We start from the raw sequence: 23,187 nt of genomic DNA, 5'->3' as shown, positions 1-23,187 counted from the left end.
TTGTTTCTCATGCCGATATGGTTGGCAAAATGTATAACAAAAAAAAGAAAACCAGTGCAAACACGACCGAAAATGAGATCACATTAACAAATGGTAAAACAAAGGAACTAAAGTAATGAGGTACCCCACCACTCCACACCTTGGTACAATTTCGGTTGAACTTATGAGAGTAATAACATGCTGCAGGAACCAATGCAACGTAGCAATAATAAATCATTCATCTATAAAATTTTTTGTGGCAAATGCCCAAGTACTATAGTGGGCAAGGAGAACGTTCTTTTTATTTATCTTGAGGGAACATATTAGACATATTAGATAGTATTATTTGGACAGTCAGTATTAATCTTAAAGGGATCAAATATTAAGCAATGCAACCCTCCAAATCTATCACACTATGCAAAGTGCAGGACAACGAATATTTTTGCGAGATGGAAATTCACGATCGTTTCGTCCAGAAGATGATTTCGGGATCACTTCAGTTTAGTCTCCCAACTTGTGGAATGAATACTCAATATGACCGCTGAAACACGTATGTAACGCAGCAGCGATGGCGAGGCATTGTAGCATCTGTGACCAGAGAGTATGCGCTTGACCGCGCGAGTGTTGCGAGCGGTTCTCAGTGTGTTAGTAGTCAGTCGTTGCTCAGTCTGTTAGCAGTCAATAGTAGCAGTCAGTCAGTCGTTGCGAGTCTGTAGCTCTGTCTAGTTGCGTGCAGTACTCTGTTAGTCGTTGCGAGTCAGTAGCAGTCAGTCAGTCGTTGCGAGTCTGTAGCTCTGTCTAGTTGAGAGCTGTACTCTGTCGGTAGTCGTCGCGTGCGGTACGCTAATAGTCGTCATGGAGAGCGGACGGCAACACTGGTCAAGATGGTGAATAAGGTATACTGTTAATTAATATAATCATTAGATAATGAAAAATTTTATTTATTGTAACTATTCTCCAACAAGTTCCCCAATAATAATTTTTATTTCAAAAGCATTTTCTCGAAAATTTAATTTTTTATTGAACTAAAGATTTCGTTGCACTTCCCATTTCATTCCACTTCTTTTGAAGAAAAATTTCACTAGAATCACAAAAAAAGGAAATATTATTATTTGCAATGCAGTTCCTCCAAGCGGTGCGCAACAACAAGAGCAGATATGTGACATCGATTTATTCTGAGGTAAGACTTTAATTCTGATTGTTTTACAGGGCCAAAGACCGATATTTCGGTTTAATTGAATTTCCTTATCACTGAATGGACTTTAATTTTTCATGAGGAATTTATATTTGAGTCAGATTGCGTATTTCACATTTTTGTTGCCATTGTCAGTACATTTCATTGTGGGCAGGTTACGCTTAGAGCAATGTCCATCAGCATTTCTAATTAGTATCGTCCTTTTCTTTTAAAAAATTTGTGGGGAGGTTACACTTGGCTCCCATTTCTATTGAGTATTGTCTTTTTTTCTTTTAAAATTACGGTGGGGAGGTTACACTTGGCGACACCCAGTCCAGGATCGTATTTCGTTGAGAGTCTTTTGAGCGACAGTCAGATATCTGCTCTTATTTGCTTAGATAATTAGGATTTGGCGCAACGCTTTTAATAATATTGTGACTTTCTTTCTACAGGTCAACGGCAATTTGCTGCTTTGTTGTATTTGTGTGTTGCTTTTGCATTGTGCTTATTTGTTTTGTGAAAAATTTTGACTATTGTAAAAATGCCGCGAAAGACTGTGAATAGTGTATCGCGAAGTATTGTGAATGAAATTACCGACTTAAACAACGTGACCGATAGTAATTGTGATACGCAACGTAATGATGACAATCCTGCGTTCACTAACAATCAGTGCATTCCAACCACTAATGATGACTTTCACCTTAATGATGAACAAACGAACTCAATTGTCTCGTCTGTTAACTTGACGACAATTGATGACGCAGAATGCTCTATGGTAATGAGCGCTGCAGAGCTTAACACACCCGATTTAGAAAATCCAAGTAATGTACAGACAAATTTGTCTAATGAAAATGAACAGGATACTGAAAGTACGACGGATTTATTTAATTCCGGAACAGTGTCTGACAATGTACATCCGACTGACAAACCTTTTTCTAAATTACAGAATGACCAAATGGTCACGGAAAGCGAGAGAGTTCTAGATCCACCACTAAACAGCACAGAGAATATAAACGCTAATTTTGACTTGGTACGAATTATGACAAGATTGCTACAACAACAGAGTGAAGATATCAAACAACAATTTAGTGAACAGGACAAAAAATTTAATAAAAATGATGAAAATTTCAGACAACTTAGGGAAGATAACAAACAACAGAATGAAAACCTCAAGCAACTCAATGAACAGGTCAAACAACTTAGGGAAGATAACAAACACTTAAATGAAAAACTTGACAATAATGACGAAAATTTCAAACAACTTAGTGAACAAATTACAGCCGTTGCCGCGCAGTGCCATGACACTAAGGAACAGTTGCGCGTGGAAATTGAGGCTTGTTCACAAAAAAATAGCGAAGAAATAAAGTCTGTTGCGCAAGAATTAAGGGAAATGCAAACAGCCGCGACAAATACACTCAGAGACGAAATTAGCGGAGTCGCCAAACAGTGCTCTGAAAAAGCTACACAATTACGGGACGAGTTTAGAGCAATGACGGTAGAACTTTCGCGCACTATGGACGCAAAGATAGACACGAAATTCGAACAGCAGAACACTCAGATTAACGAGCGCTTTAATCAGCACATACAGAACAGTGATACGCGTTTCCGCAGATTTATTCAGGATCAAAACAAAGTAAAACGACAAGTCATGGAAACAATCACTGCACAAAGACAAGAGGACAAACGTAAAATATTCGCGAAAGCGAAGACGTATGTAGACAATAATATTACTACAGTGTCCGACAAAATTAATACCATAGAACAATTGAACGCGGAATTACGGGATGAAATTTCTGACCTTAAATCAAAAACAGATACACACACAGTAAATATTCAAACAGTGACAGATAGATTCGAACAGTTAGATCTAACACAGGATTGTGATGTTATCAAAGCTGATGTTAAAAAACTGAGCGAAACTACGCGCAAGTTGCAAAAACAGATTAATGCGTCTGATTCTAAAACCGATGATCAGGTTAAGATATTGACTGAAAAATGTGATGAATTGGCCAGTCGTATTGATGTTATCGAAAATGCTAATGACAATAAATCAGACGATACTGCACCGGTTTCATTTATCCAAACGCCTGAATTTCAAAATTTACAGCAGACAATTAATGAAATCGATTCATCTAACAACACGTTACGTCGGAAGTTATCAAATTTACAACAAGAAGTAACAGAGATGAAAAACATGTCAGTTAATAACATACCACAACAGACGCCACTTTATGAACATTTGTCAGAGTCACGCAGCGTGTATCATGTGAGCAATTTACAGAGACTACGAGACTTAAAATCCGAAAAGCCACGCGACTTAAAATCTGAAAAGCTACGTAACTTGAAGTACGAAATGACACAGACGAACAGATTCACTCAGAAACCGGAACGTGCTCTTAAATTCAGTGACGAGGACGTTGGTTACGAGAAAATATTATCTGTAAGAAAATCAAAGGAAGTTAATAATGACAGAACACAGGTACACGCTTTGAGCTGTATACGACAATTTATCTTTGTACATTCACCGCTATTACCTGTAATGCAGAAGCTAGCTTTGAACCAGATGCGACAATTTATTTTTGTATTTACAACAGCATTGCCTGTTATGAAGAAATTTGAATTAGCACGGATACAACAATTTGCCTTTGAAATTTTACCGCTATTGCCTGTAACACAAAAGCTAAAATTTATTTGCAGTGCGTAAAAGACCTCAGGGGATTCATTACGCTTTAATGAATATGTGCCGTAGCGAGCATAGGGCCCCGAGCTGTGGTAGTGCTGTTTCATCTTTAGTTTTCTGCACTGCTGCCTTTTCTTCTACTATCCTTTATATCTATCCAAACTGCTCTTTAACTATTGCTCTACCTAGTATTAAGAAACATGTAATGAAAACCGGATATGACAAATATTTTACCGAATGTGACAATTTTCAGTAGGCACTCCCGTAATGACAACTACCGCCGTAACTTTAATAACAGATAAAATCGTAATCATCAGTATGTACAAAATTTTGAGCAATCGGAACCACATTTCTGTAACAATAGATGTTTTTCACCACAATAGCATGAAAGTCAACCGCTTAGCATACCTAACCAACAATGCAGTCTACAAGGTCAACTAAACTTTAATGTTTCGCCGCGTGCACGTATAGTCCCAGCTCCAACAAATAGTAACGCATGGCAGCAAAGAAATAACTTCGTACAGATAACACACTATTTCAACTCGTATCGCAATGCGCCGTATAGAAATTACTATCATGACGGACGTAAAAATAACGAGCACAATTTTCAGCGTACATTTAATAACAGTCGATCTTTTCAGCAGCAAGAACATCAGCAACAACACATTATCATGAATGATCCAGACAATAGGTGTCTTCGATAGCGTAATACGTCAGTAAGAAATAACAGAACAGTTCATATAGTGGATATGCCACAACATTCTCCCGTAAATAATAACACGTACGATAGATTTTAACCAGATACACCACAGATTGCATATTACAGTAACGCAAACATTACTTTTGACATGCAGAATTTTGTTCACGAGAATGTTATTTGAAACATGCTTTGCTGAATGCTCCACTTTTATCGCACCCAGATCTTACCAGAATTTTTTCCATTGCCACCGACAGTTCCAACACCGCTTTAGGCGTACACATTTTCCAGGAAATCGAAGAAGATGGTTCTACAGTAATTAAAAACATCGCATTTGCAAGTCGCATTTTGTCACCTGCTGAACGAAATTACTCCGTTACAGAACTTGAAACATTATGTGTTGTATGGGCTTTCACAAGATTTAGGCACTTTCTTTATGGCAGACATACCACCGTCTACACAGACCACAGAGCAATACAATTTTTGCTTTCAGCTAAATTTACTCACGACAGATTAAGTAGATGGAAACTGTATTTACAGGAATTTAATTTTACGATTGTTCACATTCCCGGCACACAAAATGTTATAGCAGACGCACTATCGCGTTCTCTCGGCAACAATCAGCAAGACGTAGCAACCAACTTCTGCAAAGCAAATTTCAGTGTTATGTACATTCAACAAGTAGCATTTGAAAATTTTATTTCGTCGTCATTACAGGACATAGCAAAAGAACAAAATAAAGACAACGTGTGGAAAGAAATTAAACACCTTTGGCTAGATAAGAATAATGTTACGATTAGGAACCACTACACTGTACGCAATGACGTTCTGTTTCGCCGCTCTCATCCTGACAGCAACAATTGGTTATTATGCATTCCTGACGAACTGGTTAACAAACTAATTTGGTACACTCATTTAAGTTACGCACATTACGGAGCACGAAAATGTTTTCTTGTATTGAGACAGAACTGTTATTTTACTAACATGGAAAAACGTATACGACGAGTTTTAGCGTCTTGTAAAATTTGCCAGAAAGCTAAATCAGACACCACTTCACATATTCCTCCTTTATATCCCATTATACCTGTTAAATTAAGACACATGGCCGCAGTAGATATTTTTGGTCCGATTCCGAGAACTAACAGAGGTTTTTGCTACATTTTTGTCGCTGTTGAGCTCACTTCAAAATTTGTTACTTTCACTCCGTTACGCAAAGCTACTGCTAAAACTGTTTCTAAAGCATTTGTAAAACATTTTCTGTCTCATGTAGGGCATGTAATGAAAGTAATTTCTGACAATGGATCACAATTTCGTAGTAGCGTATGGACACGCATGTTACGAGCCAGAAACATTTCTCCGATCTATATATCCAAGTACCACGCTTCTTCGAACCCCTGTGAACGATTAATGAAGGAAATTGGTAAGCTGTGCCGAATATACTGCCACAAAAGACATATTGATTGGGATACACACATACTCTCATTCCAAGATGTAATTAATTCCATTCCAAATGAATCCACTATGCTATCTCCGACTGTTATACTGAAAAACGTTGAACCACCGAACAAAATTAAAGAATTAATAGAATTTCCCAAAAGTCGTCGCCTACGACACCACGAAATAATTGACATTGCGCTGAACAACCTCAAACGTGCCGCAGAGCGCCGGAGAAGACAGCAAAAACAGGTTTGTACACGCCGCGACTTTCACGTTGGACAGAAGATATTAGTACGTACACACTATTTATCCAGCAAATTAAAAGGTAAGTGCAGTAAATTTGAACTTCTATACGCAGGTCCGTATCGGATTCGCAGCATCCCTCACCCCAATGTTGTACACGTCGAAACTTTGAGAACCAGAAAATCGAAAGGCAATCACCATATCTCAAACATTAAACCGTTTATTGAGTGAAACCACTGTATGATTCAACACACTATGATGCCATTTACTAATGCAATTAATTCACCTGACTAATTACTGATGATTATCGTATTTTTCCTTGGCAAGTGCCCGGCAAGGTAAGGTTAGCAGGTCGCTCTTCTTGTCGTTACACATCAGACCATGCATATTTTTCCAGATGAATTTACACATTTATGACTATTTCTGCAATTATATTTATGTGACTACTTATTGATGATTATCGTATTTTTTCTTGGCAAGTGCCCGGCAAGGTAAGGTTAGCAGGTCGCTTTTCTTGTCGTTACACATCAGACCGTGCACATTTTCCATTTTTTTTGTGTATATGACTGTACTCCAGTTTTGTTTGTATGGACTATGAAATAGTTAAGATATAACACACACCAGTCGACTTTGACATTTTTTTTTGCCTTATGACATCTCAACATCGTGACTGTTTCACATTTTTTTTGCTACTGCATTGTATTATTCTGTGTACATTTTTGCATCTGAACACTGTCAATGTTTTGACATATTACGTTTTCTGTCATGTTATGCTGTAGGGTTAATTATGTTACCATAAACCAGTCATTATCTAGTGGGTATATGATTTAAATGCAGGACATTAATCTTTGTTCATCAATTTCAGAAAGGAATGATGATTCTAAGAAATAAATTTAACATAAATGGAATTTCACCTACGGAATAAACGAAAGGAGATGCAATAACTTTATGAGGAAGAGTAAATGGATCAGGATTAACAAACATTAACAAGAATATACTATACTCATCACAGAATAGCAGTCTTAACTAATTTTTCTTTCAGAATACAAGGTGATTGATGCAGGCTGTCAGAGAGAACTACATATCTTAGTTTAGTGATGAAATATGCTAGAGATAAGGAATAGTTATGTAATGAGTAATGAAGTGATTTTTTGCAGATGATAAGGAATACTGATGAATAATGATGAAGGATATGATGTTATGAATAATGAAGTTTTTCTTTACAGGTGACAGATGAGGATAATGTTGAAGTTATGTATTTATGCTACGTAGTTATTTAAGTATTTGTTGCAGTTTGCTTTGACAGCAGGTGTTACATTGCATAGTAGGATGATGGAAAGTTTTGGAAAGGACAGCTATGGAACACATTTTATACACATTTCACTACTTGTTAATTCGAAGTTCACTACTTTTCAGCATAGTGTGCGTTTCTTCTTTCAGGTCAATAATCCGTTTTTGTATTTTTTTTCCAGGAGAAGTTTTTCATGACACTTACTAAACCTGTTACTTATTATACCTGTTCTAGTACTTGCATTTTTATATTTTTTACCCATTTGTGTTTATCATTTATAAATGTGATCACATGTACTGCCTTGTTACATAATCTTGCTACAGCTGACTCATGACGAATGACGTTACCTATCCTCATTTGCAGCAATAGGTCAAAAGCAAAAAGTATTATGCCTCAGCAATTAATTATCGATCCCAACGCAATGCATTGCTACCAAAAAAAATGTATTACCAGTCCCACATAATGTCACTAGTTTATGATAATTCTGAATAATACTGATCAACTCTGAATAGCATGTCACTTGATTAATGACCTCTTAATGAGACTATATTCAAAATGATGCTTTGTCACTAGCTAATAACTGCCACTGTTTATTGTAATGATACCACTTATACTGCCTGTGATTATTAATGATTTGACTGTAATTAACTGATTTTTAATAATGACTTCGTAATAACCTGAATAATACTGAATGATGATTTTATTCAATACTTGCTGGCCACTGAGTGCCAATAATTGTCACTCCACGAATTGTGATTAATTATGCCATTGATTAGCTCTTGTTTCCAATGTTGATACTTTGTAACCAGAAAAGAATGTGACTGTTTAATAATGCTTTGTAATTAGGAAAAGACTAATGATTCTTAATAGATTGGAATGACACATAATTAATTAACTATGGTACTGTTTAATAATGCTTTGTAATTAATTAAGGCTAATAATTCTTACTATATTGAAATGACAAATGATCAATTAATTAACGGTAATTAGACAAATGATTAATTAACGACAAATGATTAATTAACTGTAATTAGACAAATGATTAATTAACGACAAATGATTAATTAACTGTAATTAGGAAAAGGCTAATGATTATTGGAATGACAAATGATTAATTAACTGTAATTAGGAAAAGGTTAATGATTCTTAATTATACTCTGTAACTGAAAAGAATGCGATTATTTCATAATGCTTTGTAACCAGGAAAAGAAGGCTACTGATTCTATGTACAACAATTAATGAACATTTTCCTGTAATACTACATACTTGGTACAGAAATGTTCAATAACTGGGCTATGAATGCCACAAACTACTAATTAAGTCTGTAATTGTCAATATTATGTGACTTGATGTCCTTCACCTCATAAGCTGACTACCCTGAATTACTGCAATGTCCATTTGTCCTGTTTATCCTAGTGATCATGGAGCACTATCTTTGGTTTTGCACTAATTCTACGTTGGTGTGCCTTGTAAGAGTGTGGTGTTGACACGACATGCTGTCCACCACCATGAGCGATGAAGACATTATTATGGTCCCACTGTTTGGTGTACGTAATGTACTGCCAAAATGAAAACATGGAACATTACTACGACAGTTCAGTGTCTTGGCTACACTGATAAATTCTGATGGGAAAAGATCTTCAAGTTGTGTCACTTGGTGTTGTACTTCTGTGGAAAGATATGGACTTTCAGAGCAGCTGTGTGCAATCTAAAGTGCTACAACCATGATGCAATCCTTCCCTTTCCTATCCTGATTCTTGCCACATAGTTCATAGGTTATACATTTTTCGATTCGCTGAACTCCAATGCGAATACACTTATGTCACTTGTCAATATAATATTTTTGCCAGTCTGTTTATTTGTTCTGCATATGCTAAAGAATTTTTTCAGTGCCTGTGCACTTTGTTATCTGTCAAATAATTTGTATATACTTTTCTGATTTGCTACTATGTTTTGTACTCACATTTTGTCTTTGTCTGATATATTTTGTACCTAGTGCGTGTGCACAACATTTACTTTATGTACTACATCTAATTATTCTTGCCAGTCAGTTTATTTGTTCTGCATATGCTAAAGAATTTTTTCAGTGCCTGTGCACTTTATCTGTCAAAAAAATTGTACATACTTTTTTTTCTGATTTGCTACTATGTTTAGTATTCACATTTTGTCTTTGTCTGATATATTTTGTACTTAGTGCGTGTGCACAACATTTAAATATTCTGTAAGTTGTAGAATTTTGTTAGTTAAAGAAAAATTTTGCCGCGCTTGGCAAGTCCAAATGACTCACCATCGCTGCCAAATTTTTGCCCCCCCAGTGGAGGGTTATGAAACACGTATGTAACGCAGCAGCGATGGCGAGGCATTGTAGCATCTGTGACCAGAGAGTATGCGCTTGACCGCGCGAGTGTTGCGAGCGGTTCTCAGTGTGTTAGTAGTCAGTCGTTGCTCAGTCTGTTAGCAGTCAATAGTAGCAGTCAGTCAGTCGTTGCGAGTCTGTAGCTCTGTCTAGTTGCGTGCAGTACTCTGTTAGTCGTTGCGAGTCAGTAGCAGTCAGTCAGTCGTTGCGAGTCTGTAGCTCTGTCTAGTTGAGAGCTGTACTCTGTCGGTAGTCGTCGCGTGCGGTACGCTAATAGTCGTCATGGAGAGCGGACGGCAACACTGGTCAAGATGGTGAATAAGGTATACTGTTAATTAATATAATCATTAGATAATGAAAAATTTTATTTATTGTAACTATTCTCCAACAAGTTCCCCAATAATAATTTTTATTTCAAAAGCATTTTCTCGAAAATTTAATTTTTTATTGAACTAAAGATTTCGTTGCACTTCCCATTTCATTCCACTTCTTTTGAAGAAAAATTTCACTAGAATCACAAAAAAAGGAAATATTATTATTTGCAATGCAGTTCCTCCAAGCGGTGCGCAACAACAAGAGCAGATATGTGACATCGATTTATTCTGAGGTAAGACTTTAATTCTGATTGTTTTACAGGGCCAAAGACCGATATTTCGGTTTAATTGAATTTCCTTATCACTGAATGGACTTTAATTTTTCATGAGGAATTTATATTTGAGTCAGATTGCGTATTTCACATTTTTGTTGCCATTGTCAGTACATTTCATTGTGGGCAGGTTACGCTTAGAGCAATGTCCATCAGCATTTCTAATTAGTATCGTTCATTTTCTTTTAAAATTACGGTGGGGAGGTTACACCGCTGTCAGAATCGTGCACCTAATTTTCTTAGTAATATACTACATGTCAATTTATGTACCACTGAAGTAACTACGCAGACTGTAATGGATATATATGCAGATATTTTTATGTGTGGTACCTTATTAAGCACGCACATCAGTAGATTGATTTTTTCCTCTCCGTTGAACAGTCTTCCCACAACAACGTCAAAAGCGTTACAACCTGATGTTTTCGGCACGGTCGCAAGGAAAGAAGATTGAGTTTAACACCCTGTCGACATCTAATTCATTAGAGAAGAAACACAAGCACTGATTGCGTCAAGGATGTGGAAGGAAATCGGCCGTGCCCTTTCAAAAGAACCATCCCGAAATTTCCCTGGAGCGATTTAGGGAAATCACGGAAACCTAAATCTGGATGGCTGGACGTGGGTTTGAACCGTCGTTCTCCCAAAAGAGAGTCCAGTGTGATAACCACTGTGTCACCTCGCTCGTGCACAGTCATAGTGCATCACCAAGTAGATTACACCTGTCAGTATAGACTTAGCATTTTGTACCCATGTGTCCACATTTCAACACATGACCTGCTGTCCAGATTAAAATAATGCTGAAATTCGATATGGTGTTGACGCATCCTTAGCCTTGATGACATCTTCCACTCTCGCAGGCATAGTTCAATCAGGTGCTGGAATGTTTCTTGGGGAATGGCAGCCCATTCTTCACCCAGTGCTGCACTGAGGAGAGGTATCGATGTCGGTCGGTGAGACTTTGCACGAAGTCTGCGTTCCAAAACATCCCAAAAGTGTTTTATAGGATTCAGGTCAGCGCTCTGTGCAGGACAGTCCATAACAGCTATGTTATTGTCGTGTAACCATTCCGCCACAGGCTGTGCATTATTAACAGGTACTCAATCGTGTTGAAAGATTCAGTCGCCATCCCCGAATTGCTCTTCAACAATGGAAAGCAAGAAACATCACTGTAGGCGTGTGCTGTTGTAGTGCCACGCAAAACAACAAGGGGTGCAAGCCCCCTCCATGAAAAACACGATCACTCCATTACACCAACACCTCCTAATTTTTCTGCCGGCACTGTACATGCTGGCAGATGAAGTACACCGGGCATTCGCCATACCCACACCCTGCAATCGGATCGCCACATTGTCTACTGTGGTTCGTCACTCCACACAACGTTTTCCACTGTTCAATCGTCCAATATTTACGCTCCCTACACCAAGAGAGGCGTCGTTTGGCATTTATTGGCGTGATGTGTGGCTTATGTGCAGCCACCCGACCATGAAATCCAAGTTTTCTCACCTCCCGCCTAACTGTCATAGTACTTGCAGTGTATCCTGATGCAGTTTGGAGTTCCTGTGTGATGATGGATAGATGTGTGTCTATTACACATTAGGACCCTCTTCAACTGTCGGCCGTCTCTGTCAGTCAACAGACGAGGTCGGCCTGTACGCTTTTGTGCTGTACGTGTCCCTTCACGTTTCCACTTCACTATCACATCGGAAACAGTGGACCTAGGGATGTTTAGGAGTGTGGAATTCTCGCGTACAGACGTATGACACAAGTGTCACCCAGTCACCTGACCACGTTCGATGTCCGTGAGTTGCGTGGAGGGCCCAATTCTTCTCTCTCACGATGTCTAATGACTACTGAAGTCGCTGATATGGAATACCTGGCAGTAGGTGGCAGCACAATGCACCTAATATGAAAAATGTATGTTTTAGGGAGTGTCTGGATACTTTTGATCACATAGTGTATTATATGCCTCTGTACAACATCTTTTTCGAATTTGTTGAGTGTTTTGTACCTTAATTTCCCATATCCCTCTAGTTTCGCAAACAGGAGTGTATTTGAGTTGGGTTGCGCAGGAAATCACAATGAATGTATGCAGTCGATGGTGAAGATGTCGACGTTCTAAATAAATATATATATATATATATATAGGTCTCAGGAAGCTTTTACTGAAATTATTTCTTTCCAGAGTAGTCTTACATGATATCCCGCGAATTATAGATGAAGGACAACAGGCAGATTCCATTGTCCTCGATAATAGCTTCCCAGATATGCGAATAGCGTGAAGACTTCTTAAGTAGTAGGATCCGGTACGTTGTTTTCGACGGCGAGTGTTCATCAGGGACAAGGGTATCGTCAGGAAGTGCCCCAAGAAGACGGCTCTTACACTCTATAAGCACAAATGAACTGGCCGACAGGGTGAGCTGCAACTGCACGTGTTTGCCGGTGACGGTGAGGTACACGGAAAGGTCTCGTCGTTTCTTCAGGAGTACGCAAGATGACTTAGACGAAATTTCTGGTTGATGTCATAAATGAGAGCTATCTCTAAATGTAGAAAAATGTAAGATAATGTACATGTGGAGAAAAATCAATCCCGTAATGTTCGAATACTGCATTCGTAGCGTGCAGCTTGACACAGGCAAGTCGGATAAATATCTAGACGTAACTTTGCAAAGTGACATGAAATAGAAAGATCATGTAAGGAATTTAGTGGAAAGGCGAATGGCGATTTCAGTTTATTCGGAGAGTTTTAGGAATGTGTGGTTCATCTGTAAAGGAGAGCTAGTGTAGGAGGCTATAGATGCGTCGGCGTTAAATTGATCTCTGACAGTTGCAGTGAGCAGGGCTCAGCAGCTTTGGGCGAGCCGATCTCAACCAATAACGTATGGCGATGTTGTAAACTTCTGTATGGCAACGCCTCTGGGGCTGATAACCTTTCAGACGGTTACTGTTTTTGCCCGCAGCCATTAAAGCTTCGCAGTTGAAAGCTCGCAACAGCGTTGCGAGCTGTCAGGGATCACCTTACACCGTCTCGACTATAGTGCGACCCGTTCTTGAGTACTGCTCGAGTGTTTGGGATACCAGTAGATCAGATTAAAGGAAGACATCGAAGCAATTCAGAGACGGGTTGCTAGATTTATTGCCAGTAGGTTCGAACAGCACGCAAGTGTTACGGAGATGCTTCGAGAACTGAAATGGGAATCCCTGTAGGGACGGTGTCGTCGTTATCGAGTGACGATATTGAGAATATTTACAGAACCAGCATTTGAAGCTGACTGCAGAACGACCTACATTTCGCGGAAGGACTACGAAGATAAGGTAACAGAAATTTAGGCTTGTACAGAGGCATATGTACAGACGTTTTCCCCTCGCTCTGTTTGCGAGTAGAACAGAAGGGAAACGATTTTAACCGGCAAGATTAGGACTATCAGACCATCTCTTACATCCAACCAGGCATTTAACATATTTTACATCACATTCATTACGATAAATATTTTATAAGTTGTATCTAATTTTGAACTTTGTAAAACACTTAGTAATTTCTATAGCGCAAAAGGGAAAAAATATACACGATTTTCAATCGTTCATTAGAAGTGCAACAATGCAAACAAGTTTCATGAAGGCAGATCTAAAGAGTGACGGCTAGAAGCAATGGGCATGAGTGGAAGGATGGAAGACGGACAGAGAGAAGAAGTGATAAAGAAACAAGTTATGGAGAGAGGGGGAAAGGAAGTGCCGCGAATGACTGAGATATGAAAAGAGAACGATTCGTAAATGGTAGAAAATAGGAGCATTTCCTTCGCTGCTTTAGAGAGGGAAAACTGGCCACATCCGTCAGTTTTAGAGAAAACGTCATGAGGGTGACAAAAGATAGTGTTTCAACTTTTCCATAAGAGCAACAGGCCATTTATCAGTGCGCAGATTTCAGGGTAGTTTGTTACAGATGCTGGTGGTGGCAATGGAGGGGCTTGCGAATGTTTTTATCCTATAGATGGACACAGGCAGGGTAGAGGGTACTACATAAGTAGAGAATATAAGCTTCTGAAATGTGGTAGAGGATGCTGTAAGTCGGCTGAGTTACTCATGGAAATTAAAGTGCCGCCGCGCGTATCTGCCGCTTTCCTTGCGGATATGTGAGAGGTGTGTCGTATGTACATTCGTGGAGAGTACTTGAGTGCAATGGAATGCATGTACGCAATTGTGTTATATTTGTGTCGTGTGATGAGGGAAGGGAGGGACTGAAGTCCAGCGCCGACACGTAGCGTATTCCTCTCGAACAGCACCAAGCCGACCGACAAGTTTAGGACGTCCTCACCCGACGGGTGCATCGTCATTAATACTGTCACATCCCCCAGTTCGTGAGACAAAGCGGCGAGGCTTGAATTAAATCCTGCACACTGGCGCAAATAGTGATCATCAGGAAGCTTGCGTCAGCATGTCTCCTGCACTTGTAGGCCAAATGCCGCCAGTGAAAAATGTTATTCACCACCAGGGTTCGGAGCGGTGCAGAGTGTGCCAACTCGCTTCAAAGTCTGGACAGAATTTATAAAGAAAATGATATGCCCGTTCCGATATGACATGAGTCCCGCGAAATTCTGTGCAGATTGCAATGGCGCATATTTCTCCATTGCTGCGGCGTCGTTCCGGTCTCACATCGATATGATGCATGGCGCGACATCTGACGGTGAACAGTGAATCAGCCAACACCAATTTTTCATTTTATTGTTTGTAAGGCCTGTTTAATATGTGACAGCGATCGTGCCTAGTTATCAGGATAAAATAAGATGGGTGCCACTCCTGAAGGTATGTGTATGACATTTTAACCGATGTAATGCGATTTAAAACTAAACGGCTGCCGATATTTTCCGAAATCTTTGGCTACAGAACTTTCTCTGCGTGCCACCACTTTTGTAAATGGCTGTCCTAGTGGCTTAACAGTATAGTTAACGAGTTCAAATGTATTTGTGTGCACGTATTTGCACTTTTTATTCGACGGTCATGTTTCTATCCTGCGGGAATGCCACAAGTTAAACTGCGTCTCTCATTATTGCAATTATCTCATACACTATTATCTGCACAGAAAACGTCATTAGGTGTTTCTGTATAATTTTTGAGGAGCTATTTGGAATTGTGGTCATAATTTTTTTGGTAAATTGGGTAATGAGGTTTTTATGTGATTAAAATGTACCGTACTAACATTGTTTTATGTTTCGCGAAATGCTGCAAAACAGTTCATATTTTGTACATAGAATTCCAGAATTATAATACAGCGATCTTTCTCGAAAGTCTGGTGGCAGCTTCGCCGGACTCACAATATTCTGCAATAATGTCCGATGCCGACATCTGGGCACAGTTTTGATCCGCGGATATGACACAGTCGAAGCTACTCCGTTGTCGATTGGTTATCTGTCTGAAGACGCGCAGGTAGCTCGAACTAAGGATACCCGGCGTTACTGAGAAGATTTTACACGGAAGTATTCCCGTGAGAAACCGATACACATCGTATTTCATTGGCTTTTGGCATCTTCGGATCCATTCATCTCGAGAGTCCAGAAAATGACAGTTGAAGTTAAACAGATGTTGCCTGAGGTAAAAGATCTACTTTTTAAACAATCTCCCAGCAGACAATCCGAAAGCGATCGTCCTGAAAGCAGTAGTGACACAAGCGACAAATGTGACTATAATTTCGCTTGAAAAATGTAAAATACCGAGTAAAACATTTCAATACAGCAAATTCGACTTATAAATCGTTATCAGCGACCTCACAATACTTTCTACAAGAAATTTTGCTCGAATGCGCCAGATTTATAATTATTGACCTGCCAAATTGTATGAGCCATTTTGAATTTTGTAATTCCGACATCAGATTCCTAAAAAGCGACCCAAAGCACCTACAAGAAACTCAGTTTTGTGAGATTTTATGTTCACTTTTGTACTATGTCCTGGTTTTGAAGCTACTTGGCCCAGTGTGTGCCGTAACTCTCAGTCGAGCCCCATCGCACAGGCGTACGCTAGCGATCTCGGCTACGGGGGCGAGTTTTCAGGTAATTAAGAAAGAGGTAGTGAATAGAATTGGGAAAAAAGAAGCTGACGGCAGTGGCTGACTAGCGAAGGGGTAAGTTGATAGGACACTTCTCTGTGTACCAAGGCACAGTGAGCTTATTAATAGAGAGAAGTGTGGGGGATAAAAATTGTAGAGGGGTACCAAGGCTCGAATACAGTAAGCACGTTCAAATGACTGTAGGATGCAGTGGTTCTGCAACAATGAAGCGATTATTGGAGGGTAGACTAATGTGGAGATTTGCTGTCAGCAATAGTTATGACTGTTGTTTCCCCCCCCAGCGAGAACCGCGTCATCAGCTGGTGCTGGTGTGGAGTGTGGGCGGGACTCACCCCGAACGAGCGCACGAGGCCGACGACGGCGTGCTTGCTCGTGACGTAGGCGGGCGCGCCGGCGATGGCGGACAGCCCGAGGATGGAGGCCACGTTGAGCACGGCGCCGCCGCGGCCGCCGCGGTCCGGGCCCATCGCCTCCAGCGCCAGCAGCGTGCCGCGCATCACCGCCGCCTGCACACAAGCACACAGACACACAAGCATCACATCCTGGCAGCCGACCACGTGACCGCACAACTGTTACTGAAGGAGACGGGAGATTTTCCCAGTCTGAGAGTTTGTGACAACAACGCAATCGCGCTAAATTGAAATAGAGACTGAAGACTGAGCGTTACTGTCACTGCTGTGAATGTGTAGCTCACAGCCTCTGGCCGTCAGCAGTGTCATATAATTGTCGTGAATCCCATGACGTTCAATATGTGACCAGTTGCTTCTGTCTAAAAGCTCTTTAATTTTCTGACCTGCATTTTCAAATGTTCCTAGCTGTACCAGACCACGCTTTGTTTGTTTTAAATGGAAGAGACGAAAAGAAAAAGCTCATGTTCGTAATATCTATGGAAACTGGGTATACGTTCTAATCTCCTTCTCTCCCCTGTCTCTGTCCGTCTCCCCCTCCTCCTCTCTTTGTCCATCTCCTTCTCCTTCCCCATATCTCCGTCCACCACCACTTCCCCCCTCTCTACATCCATCTTCTCCTGCCCCCTCTTTCTACCTGTCTGTCCACCATCACCTCCTCCCCCATTTCTCCATCCCTCTTCTCCTACTCCCTCTCTCCATCTGCTCCTGCTTGCTATCTCTGTCCCCATCCTGGTTCCCGTTTTCTAACTCCGTTTCCTTCCACCCTCTGTCCATCTCCTCTTCCCCTCTCTCTCTGCTCTTCAGCCTTGTTTATTCTTATTGCCCATTCACATCCCGCAGTAGTCTCCTAATCATAAACTTCCCTGTCTGCTAAGGATTCGCTATTGTATATTTTATATACATTTATATATTAAAAAGTATATAGTCTATATGTGTCTAAACGTTTATTACTGTAACGTGTAAAAATCTGAAGCAAAACGGAAAGACACATTTTGAGATTTCGTATATTCAGTATTTCATATATTACATATCTGTAGTTATATATTATATGCATTAAAATATACATATGTTAAAGGCTTAGGTACCTAAAAACACCCCCAAGCCAGATTTTAACGTTGCGACAAAATTTAAAAGCAATCGCTCAAGAACTTTCGGAGATTAACTATTTTGAACCAAGCATTATTTACATTTTTATAACGTTTTGCCTTTTACTACATACATAACAAATGGCGTTCTAGTAGCTATGTAAAAACATTTGAGTATTTGGATGCTACGTTGTGTCAGAATTTCAAAAAAAATTCATGAAGAACATTGGGAGATTTTGAAGAAACGAACATCTAAGTCTGTACTACTTATATAGAAAATGCAGATGTTCCTAATCGTAAATATCTGAAAGTTTTTGATCGAATTCTTTGAAATTTAGACACAACGTTGCTTTGGAATACACTTATGTTTCATATACCTATTTTTAAATCTACGTAATATATAATTTTTTATAAATTTAATAAAAGGGGAACATTGATACAAAAAGTAAAATGACCACGCAAGGCATACCAACAATAATCGGTATAAATCAAAATGTAAATATTCATTTATTCAAAATCGTGTATCTCCGATATCCGTAAGTTCTTGACCCAGTTGTTTTGAAATTTTGACGCAACGTTGCATTCTAAAACAGGCGTGTTTTTACGTATGTATGTATAAGAACTCAAGGAGATCGCAGATACACATTTTGAACAAAATCATTCACAATTTTATTTATACTGATTACTGATCGTAGGACTTGCATGGTCATTTTACATTCTTATGCAATGGATTTACATATTAATGGTTATATATACATAAAGCAATAAACAATATAAACAAACCAAAATTTTATAGCTGAATATCTACATCTCTTAACAAGTCCACAGATCTCGATGTCACCCAATGCACTTCATTGAGTCCATCAGGAAATTTACGTAGTAAAGACTCTTCAATCAGGTGCTGCGCAGTTTGTACACCAACCCCACACTCACACGTCGGCTTATCTTTGAATCTCCGTCTGTACAAACAAGCATCAAACCTTCCATGTGTTCTGCTGAAAAGTGTTTTCTATAGCTGATTGTACAGAACCGATTTCTGATGAAGAAGTACACCTTTGGTACTCTCTTACAGCTGGTGCTTCCCATTAAATTGATGGTGGTGCATTATTAAATAATACTTGAAGCTATGGAAGTGGTGTTGATTTAGTAGTGCCATTAATTATTCTCATTGCTTGATTTAGTTTAGCCGGCCGCGGTGGCCATGCGGTTCTAGACGCTGCAGTCCGGAACCGCGGGACTGCTACGGTCGCAGGTTCGAATCCTGCCTCGGGCATGGGTGTGTGTGATGTCCTTAGGCTAGTTAGGTTTAAGTAGTTCTAAGTTCTAGGGGACTGATGACCTAAGATGTTAAGTCCCATAGTGCTCAGAGCCATTTGAACCATTTAACCAATTTAGTTTAACACCAACATTGCATGCATATTCACTGTTTTCTGTTTCAGAGCACAGTATTTTGCCGTAAAGTAAACTATAGCCAATGCAGCAGTACAAAGAGGATTTGCATTTGCACACCGTCCTGACCTAGCTAGTTTTCTAATAACGTTAGCTCTGTTGTTAACTTTTTTACTATATTTTGTAAGTGGTTCTTAAAAGTAAGGGACCAGTTCAAAATTACCCTCAAGTATTCTGGGTATGGATTATTTCCACAAGAACATTTTCAAAGAAGACATTAATCTCACCCCACGATTATTAAGATTGTAAGCATTTACCTTTGTTTTAGATGGAATCTTCTTGTATCTCCAATTGTTCCATTAATAACCAATTACTTGTCAATCAGTGTTCAAAGCTCCTTCACATTTTTCCTTTGCCTGATAAACTACTGCTAGGCCGTCAGCAAGTTAGGTCTTTCTAACATTTGCGTTGGGCATATCACAGGTATAAAGATTAAAAAGGGTTGGTGATAGCATGGAGCCCTGCCGTAGCCCATCATTCAGCCTTCGCCATCTACAATCCTCTTCCCGGAGAAATACTTGGAATCACCTGTTGCTAATCATGCTGTCCATTAGATCAACTAGGACTTCGAATGGTATGATTTCTGTAAATTTAAGTTGCAGACCGTGTTGGCATTCGGTATCAATTGCGTTCGTAAGATCAACGAATGCTGCTACAGTGTTTAGTTTATGTTGGTAACCTGCGTCGATAAATGATGTTAATCTTAATATCTGACTGATAAGAAGCAACTGCTATTCTTTCGAAAACTGACTTGTTGGAATGGAGTTACTTCGTCAATTAACGGTTGGATTCAAGTTGTCAATATTCTTTCTTAGTTTGTAGTAGTAGTGATATAGGTCTATAATGTGATGCTTCATTGCATCTTTGCCAGCTTTTTGGGTGCTATTACTTTTGCAGCTCTAAATTTTGCTGGCAGAGTTCCACTAACCAAAATCATGTCATGCAGCTGTAACAACCACTGATTAGTTCAAATGGTTCAAATGGCTCTGAGCACTATGCGACTCAACTTCTGAGGTCATCAGTCGCCTAGAACTTAGAACTAATTAAACCTAACTAACCTAAGGACATCACACACATCCATGCCCGAGGCAGGATTCGAACCTGCGACCGTAGCGGTCACGCGGTTCCAGACTGAAGCGCCTTTAACGGCACGGCCACACCGGCCGGCTCCACTGATTAGTTTTCGAGCTTTTGCTTGTCAGGAATTCTGGATAAATTAGATCGAAACCAGCCGATGTATTCATACGCACACTTGCCGAAGCCTCCTCTATTTCACCAGCAGTGAATTCGCGCGATAATATATTTTCGTACATTAAAAGTTTGTGCTGATGTAACACGACACACTTTGTCGACTCAACACAAAATTACTTGAAACTACCTGTTTCTTGTCATTCATCTTCTTAGTTCGTTGTCATCATGAGCCTGCCTTACTTTCTGCCATAGACCAATCGTTCAATACTCCAGCGAAATTAATCAAAGATTACAACCGTGTCCAAATCAGAATCCATCCTCTTAAACTTCACCATTGCTTAGTTGTTACAGCAAACCTCGACTGAACTTACTAGTACACACAACCCCACTCATCCCTCCCCATGAACTCATTAAGTACTTAGACAGTCCCGTCGGCTCTCCCGCTCTTTCTTTAGCAAGTGTTAAAAAGCTTTACTCCGATTCAAAGACCACAATGCTGCTCCACACTACCCATTGCCCTACAACAATCCACTTCTCGCGGACAACCTAAGCAAAGCCTACCCTTTCACTATCTCCAAGAAACACTCAGATTCCCCGCGAAGCTCAAATTTGATCCCACCAAGAGCGCATATATTCAAGAGCGCGTCGACGTATATGTTGTTCCCTGTGTTCCTAGTTTTCAATATTTATACTTCATATCAAGATCAGTTAAAGTACACAACAAACAAGCCACTACTACAAAAAAACTCATATTGCTAACAATTATGACTGGGCCATATATCATCACATTAAAAATGCCATACCTCCTTCTTAGAAGTCCTTACAAGTCTATACAACATCATCCTCCATATCAGTTTCTACACCGACAATGAGCCATGCAACTCCTGAAAAATTCGCCTCTATTTAAAATCCAATAATCCTCCTAGTAAAACCTCTTCCAGTTGACAAGTCAGCCTTACTTCGGTCTTTCACAAAGGTCTTTGAATCCATCCTCTCGATACACACCCGAAAACGTTTTGAACAACACCTCCCTCTCTCCATCACTAAGTGTGGCTTCCGTCTGCTGATAATCAACTCCTACATGTGGTGGTGACCCTCCCTTGGCCTGCCTCTAGACATCCAAAAGGCTATGAACGTGTCTTTTTCATAATACACGGTATGCAGTTCCTATGAGTCAATTAAGTCTACCTAATTGCGTCCTTCCTAATTTAATCGTTCATCCTACGTGCAGTACAGAGTACTTTCTCCCACATGTTTATCCAACTGGAAGTGAGCTTCTAACATCTGTCCTGTCACCTCTGTTGATCTCCTTTACATCACCGATGTCCCTAAAACAGTCCTTTCCATTACTTCAACAAGCTGACGCCACCTTCCTTGCTATCCATCCTTCCTCCTATTTGTCCCTGTGAACAGCCCAACTTCGCCTCTATACTTTCACCTACTGGTGTAATCACTAATATTTCTGCAGCAATCCTAGAAATAGCTTGGCAACAATTGCGAGAAAATCTTTTTGTTCTCTAGACTTTTACCTCACGCTCCACGACGTTCCTAATTCAAGTACCTCAGGCACTAAAATTCCTGGGACTACCACCTGACCAAAGGCTAACATGGAACACTCAGTTAATAACGACCAAAAGAAACTAAAACTACCAACTCACCACACATGGGTATTAAATCCATTGACTATCATACACTGATGCAAGATACTTATCAAATACACAAATGGGTGGCTCTCCTTCTTTCCCAGGTTTTGCCATTCTCTCCAAATCCTCGAACATAATTCATTTCATCTCGATTTCGATATCCCTTTACCTTCCCTTACCATTATCATGTAGGAGCTGATGAAGTTCCCACATATCCTCAAACGCAAAACTACATCAGTCCTACTCTCCCGCAAATCAAATCCCAACACTCCATTGTATCCTCCATCCATGAGTGTCCTGGCTGCTGCCATTCCTTTGTCAAGTCGTCCCTCCTTCCTTCCATCTCCAAGTAGTTCATATACTTGATCGTGCTAATTTCAACCACGTCCCTTTCCAGACTGTTGTCATGGCACAGAATAGTAAGGAGTAGGAAATCAGAACTTTTTATTAAAACTCATTCGCCTTGCCACAGACAGTATCAAGTTAAGTAAGAAGTGAGAGACAGGTTGAAGCAGAAAGCGTACCAGTGTGCTGCAAATGGTTCATTCATTCGACACATTACGACACTGTCCACCGAATAAGAATACAGATTCAACAGAAAGAGAACTGCGACAGAAAACCAAGGGAAGTGAGACAAGGACACTACTGGCCATTAAAACTGCTACACCACGAAGATGACGTGATACAGGCGCGAAATTTAACCAAGAGGAAGAAGATGCTCTGATATGCAAATGATTAGCTTTTCAGAGCATTCACACAAGGCTGGTGCCGGTGGGGACACTAACAACGTGCTGACATGAGGAAAGTTTCCAACCGATTTCTCATACACAAACAGCAGTTGCCCGGCGTTGCCT

At 39.9% G+C, this 23,187-nt stretch overlaps 1 protein-coding gene across 1 annotated transcript in view; it reads right to left on the bottom strand.

Annotated features, from left to right (window-relative positions):
• Positions 1 to 23,187, bottom strand: part of LOC124622034 (15-hydroxyprostaglandin dehydrogenase [NAD(+)]-like) — a 112,196-nt gene that overhangs the window by 28,559 nt on the left and 60,450 nt on the right. The window contains exon 4 of the mRNA XM_047147592.1: positions 16,888 to 17,061. Within this exon, the coding sequence (XP_047003548.1) occupies positions 16,888 to 17,061 (174 nt within the window). The remainder of the gene's footprint in view (positions 1 to 16,887; positions 17,062 to 23,187) is intronic.

Source organism: Schistocerca americana, chromosome 7 (assembly GCF_021461395.2).
Source record: "Schistocerca americana isolate TAMUIC-IGC-003095 chromosome 7, iqSchAmer2.1, whole genome shotgun sequence".
NCBI classification, from domain to species: domain Eukaryota; kingdom Metazoa; phylum Arthropoda; class Insecta; order Orthoptera; family Acrididae; genus Schistocerca; species Schistocerca americana.
The sequence above is the reverse complement of the archived record's forward strand: the minus strand, read 5'-3'. Positions and strand labels throughout refer to the sequence as shown.